The 5,868-nt window shown below is 32.1% G+C and overlaps 1 protein-coding gene across 2 annotated transcripts in view; it reads left to right on the top strand.

The window, feature by feature from the left end:
* The first annotated feature begins 1,882 nt into the window (after positions 1–1,882).
* Positions 1,883–5,868, top strand: part of LOC106685982 (GILT-like protein 1) — a 9,860-nt gene continuing 5,874 nt past the window's right edge. Inside the window, exon 1 of one of the 2 annotated variants that reach the window (XM_014429042.3) lies at positions 1,883–2,037. In XM_014429042.3, coding sequence (XP_014284528.1) covers positions 1,951–2,037 — 87 coding nt within the window. In that variant the 5' untranslated portion in view covers positions 1,883–1,950. Of the gene's footprint in view, positions 2,107–5,868 lie in introns of both variants that reach the window. The other variant, XM_067049484.1, reaches the window with a different exon arrangement.

Below are 5,868 nucleotides of genomic sequence, written 5' to 3' on the forward strand. Positions count from 1 at the left end.
ATTTTAATGATTTCAAAGTTTGTCTTACACAGTTTGGTATATTGTACAAATTAATAACTTTATTTCATTCTATAGCCTTGATACTACAAATAAGATTACATCGTTAGTTAGGGTCTAAATGTTATGTAGATTAACATAAATAACACATTTCCGCTCAGAAAACTCAGATCTACATACCTCTTTGTCATATTGATTGCTGAAGATAAAAATTGATGAAGGTATTACATGATATTTTAGAAGAAATATAGATTTGGACATCAAAGAATATTTTAAATAGATTATCCTTTCTACAAAGCTCTTTGTTTCTGCATAGGAATTTGTTTCTACATAGCAATTTTCTAAACCTTTTTCGGAAGTTAAAATTGAGTTTAACAGTCTAATGTAAAAATAAAATAACGTTAAATTAAATTTTTGTCAGATTCATATGTTTGTAACTTAATACTTTTCATTCACACTTCAGTTCACAAACATTACAAATTGATTTCATCTTGCTTTTTCACCTAATCAAGACTAAACATCGTCTTGATCTGCGTATTTATGAAACTATGTAGAATGAAATACATATCATTGACGAGGAAGATACCATTAAAATAAGAACAAATCTGTACTTTTTCTATGGTTAGATATAACTTTGCATATTTTAAATTTCAAAATTTTTGTAGGTTTGTATAGATTATTAAGGAATTGTTAATGTTCTTGCTACTGAAGTTTGGGAAACCGGCAGAAATAAAAATGTATAATTTTGATTGGCATTGCTGCAGCTACACCAAATTGCTTTTTTCGGCTTATTTGTTGATTTGTGAACCGTAAGTCCTTATAGGTCTAAAAGTATAACCATGAATTTTGAGTTCTTCAGAATCAATATTTCCTATTCTTTCTCAATATTTAATTATCACATAAACTCAGAGTTTATCTGATACGACGATTTATTTAATTAATGCCAAAATTGGAACAGTTAGATGTTAGTCTAGTTGTTTATTCAGCGCCAACCTGAAATATTTCGATACAAGTCTAACTTCGTTACAATAGGAAGGTATAAATGGGATGTTGCGATATTAATTGCAGTTTTCCGTTGCACACCATTCTTGAAGCAGTGCAATCTTGTTTCGAAAATGCTAGGCTAGTTGAGATTAGAAGGAAGATGACTGATGAATAGTCGAATACTTAACAGAAAATTCAACCTGAACCTCAACAAATCTTTGGCAGGTCCAGTGGTTCTATATAGATCTGAGCGTTGGACAACACCTAAGGCTACTGAAAAACATCAGGAGATCTTCTAAAGAAAGTTTCTCAACCGAATTTCAGTAGAAAAAGGTTGGCAAAGAATGGAAGATACACACAAATAAAGAAGTCTACAATGGATTTAGAATGGCTGTTGTCAGTTCTGGCGTTTAAGATATGTAGGGTGTACCGCCAGGTTGGTGGATAGGGAAATGCCAAAAGTCTTTCTAACACAGCCGATTCATAGAACAAGAAGGAATGGGATACACAAGCGGATAGTGTGGCGGAAGATGCTAACAATAAAAAATCAAGAACTGTATGGTGTCGGCACATAACCGTGAAGATTGGAGGAATCGGTACGAGAAGACCAAAATCTGTAATCGGCGCTACCACCGGGTTTTGAGAAAACAAAAAGGCTTCGACTAGGTCTGGGTGTTTGGCTAAAACAGCTGTTTCATGGTCAAAGCAACTGGTTTTTTTTTCTGAGGAACAATATTCATAAATTAATATTATTTATTTGGAAGTATAAGTTACTTTGACAAGGACTAGTTCAATGTTATCGATGAATCAATACAAATCCGACATGATGAGATGTTTGCCTTCACGGCTACGTACGCTATTGTTTACCCTTTTTATTGAGTTAGGAAGAGCGGGTAGGAAGGAAGGGTCCCCCACTTCGCCACCTCTTCACCATCCCGGTGCCCCACATTCCCAGTCCCAGCATCAGACATGGCTCGGATCGTACGGCTCCTCTTCCACATCTTGTCGACAACTTCCATCGCTTTGTTGTCAACCTCCGTCGTCCACTCCGAACCAGTAAGCCTCTTAACTGAAGTTGGCGTTAACTTTATAATTCATAATTGAATCATGTGCTGGAATAACCTAGTATGTCACAATTTTTCAATACATTGTTTTCGTTTAATTTTATCACCGACATTTAACTAACTATTACTTAAAGAAGTTTAGTATATGATTCGCTGATAATCTTGATGAAATTGTTTTAATAACTCTATATGTGACAAAATAGGTAACATTAAAAAAATAAATAAGTGTCAGACATTGTTTGGCCAACTTACAGTTTAAAAATAGTAACATACAACGTTACTCCAGACTATAATTCATTCGGGATTTTTATTTTAAACAATAATTTCATTAAATTTCTAATTTCCAATGATTATATAACTTGACTGAAGCTTTTCACAAACAAAAAGATTATAATGAAAATCTCAGTATTTAATTTAATCTTATTTGTCTTAGTATGCATTACTTTTATAGTATATGATAAAAATCACATATTTCATCCTACAATCACTTATCAATTTCGATTTATGTGAAAGTTTATTTATTACCAAACTATTCCATTAAATTCTTTATGAATTCGGTCATTTTAGGATCTATTTATAAATAATATCATATGTCATATACATCATATAAATAAAATCATAGCTGAATTAATTTATATGTTTTAATTGTAAAATTAGCAACACTTACTCAGTATTTAAAATAACTATTAAATGTTCGATTATTCCTAAAATTGTTGTACATTAATTTTCCAAAAAAAAAAAAAAACTGAATGGCTGAATCAAATTCTTTATACCGTTTTAATTTAATTAATTGTAGCTGGTTTTAGCCAGGTAAGACCTTGATTTTGATTTAACCATTTATACAGGAATCAATCTGAGGTTTTAATAAAGTTTTCCAATTTTAATAATGCGAGAAAAAGTGTACAATTTAAACCGACTACACATTTTGTTTAACTTCTCGTAGATGACAGCACTGAACTGAATACGCTCATAAGATAAACAAACTTTTACTTGAGTTCCTTGACCTTGGACAACCAGACTTAACCAGGCACCGGTAATTGGAACATCACACTAGTTTACAAAATTTGACTTTTTGTTTTTATACCATGAGATGTACATGATGTATCTTGTAGACAACGATCATCATAACACTGAGGTGTCATTTATTTATCTCCATCGCCATCTATTAAAAAATTAAAAAGTCTTAATTTAAGCAATCAAATTTCTTTTAAAACAAGACGTCCCTCGTTAAATTCATTGAACAGGTATAAGGTATAATTTTAAAATATGGTAGTATGTAAAAGAAAGTTACTAACTTCAAAGTTAATAAGTTATTGTTACCTGGTGGACTCAGTACGAAAGTTCCAGAAATCATTTCAAACTTTTTTTTGAAAGATTTTTAATCCACAATAAGAATCTGCCTTCTGATTTTCTCTATTAAATTTAATTTTCAAGTGAAATCGGAATATTTAAAAAGTAAAAAATGTATACGAACTGATAACTTATTGGCGTCCATTACCAAATTAATATTAATATTACTACCGAGAATTTAGCACTTATTTCACTAAAAGGGAAGATTTTTGCTTTTTCCATGATATTAATGTGTTTTTTTTTTTTAATGTGATGAATCAAAACTACGATCCAGAGGAACGGCGTTCATTTATCGATTCGTTAAAATATAGATTGAAATCGGTGTCACATCTTTACTTAGGGGACCTTTCGTCATCATCGTCAAATGGCCTAAAACTCGCAAAGTCTAAAAAAAAAAATGTCCTAGTATTTTCTTAGAAAATCCGCGGACAGCGTATGTAGGTAGACGTGATTTAGTTGAACGTAAATACGCAAATTTTAAGGTGATAATTTATTTTTTCTTATTCGATTACATTAGTTCATTATTGAAAATAATGTGATCATTACTAATAATGGCATTACTGTAAAGTTAGGCGAAAACGTATTTTCTCACATTCTCAACTCATTCAAATTGAGCTTATCATTGATTTACTTATAAGCTAAATTGCTTAAAACGATTTTATAAGGAAGGAAGGAAGGAAGAGTATGACAGAATAGGGAAGAACGTCGAATGTAGATCATTATTTTAGTTTTTTTCGTCACCTCCCTTTTACCCAGGAAACCCCTCCGAAGCAAACTAAATATTCTTCCACCTGCATTGATTCTTTGAGAAACTTCCTGAAAGAATCAATGTAGCCGCTTTCGTTGAGTTAAGCACCTAGATATTTGAAATACAGAAGAAATAAGCATTTAAAACTAGCTGATATTACCCCTCAACTCCTACTACAACGGCCTCAGAAGAACTTTCCACTCGTGGTGGATGTAGGACTGGTCGGTAACACCTTCTACACGTTTTTCTCGTCTAGGTCGGATGCACTCACTGACGAAGAATGGCTTTCCGGGCTTTCTACGGGTTGTGAAGTAGATTTAAATACTTAAATTCTTCGAACGTCTTAAATGCCTAAACGCATATTTTTGTTTAGTTTAAAAAATCTACAAAATGCGTTATGTACATGTCAGTCTGTAAATTAAACTGGTTAATATCAGGAAGTAAACAACTACACTGTTCAGGTATCCACAGGAGACCTACTTTAGAGCATCGGTGGAAGCTGAAGTTAAAGTGTAAGCCAACACATTGGTCGCAAACGAGATTAAGGAACACAGTTTAAATATCGTTGTTCCGCTAAAGTTTAGTCTTGCAGCGCGTGTTAGTTGAATATATTGGAACTATACTATATGATTGATAGATATATTGGAAGGATACTATATGATAGATATATTGGAAGGATACTATATGATAGATATATTGGAAGGATACTATATGATAGATATATTGGAAGGATACTATATGATAGATATATTGGAAGGATACTATATGATAGATAAGGAGGGAGCGATAATATATTGGAACTATACTATATAATAGATATATTGGAAGTATACTATATAATAGATATATTGGAAGTATAGTATATAATAGATATATTGGAAGTATACTATATAATAGATATATTGGAAGTATACTATATGATAGATAAGGAGGGAGCGATAATTATTGTTGTATTACTGGGTTTCTGATTATGAACAGATTGCTTACCGCGATTAAGGCGAAGGAGTTTCTGAGTGAAACTCGCAGAAATCGTTTGCAACAGGAAGCTATGAATGCAAAAGGACATCATTCCTATAATATCCATCAGTAAAGAAATTTTCCACGAAGAAACTTAAGATATCTAATAAACATTGTTTTTTTTAAAAACCTAATAATCAAAATGACTCGGTATACACACAGACAAGGCCATAGAGAGAAGTCAATGCTCTCTTGAACAAAGTTTTTCCAAGGTCAATCAAACACTAAATTAACCCCTGAAACCCAACCTCATCATTAGACAGGTAATAAGTATTGAGAAAGGTTTAACTCTGGGTGGTAAAATAATTGGTACATAAAGGCCGAGAATTGGATTAGAATGAAGACTGCAAGTGGCTTAAAAGGATATTTGAAGGAGGCTGTTGAAGAAACTGCTTTAATCATCGATATTTTTTCCAAAGAGGCACAAGAAAGTAGAAATTTACTCTCTTTCCTATAACAGAACAACATCTCACTTAGCTACAAATCAAAACGTTTTTACGCCATAATTTAATAACTCGTGGTAGGTCAATTCAGGCCAGAACTAAAAGTTAAGAGTCTTCCACTTAGTAATACACAATTGCTGAAATGGCTGATCCTACTATCACTAGGCGAGTGTGTTTATAATTTTATAAAAATACTTTTCGTATGTTCATGTTCATGCATGAAAAATAATATCTTTTCAAATCACTTTTATTTAGTATTTTAATA

This window comes from Halyomorpha halys, unplaced genomic scaffold (genome assembly GCF_000696795.3).
Source record: "Halyomorpha halys isolate HHAL.00 unplaced genomic scaffold, Hhal_1.1 Scaffold764.1, whole genome shotgun sequence".
In the NCBI taxonomy this organism is placed as follows: Eukaryota; Metazoa; Arthropoda; class Insecta; order Hemiptera; family Pentatomidae; genus Halyomorpha; species Halyomorpha halys.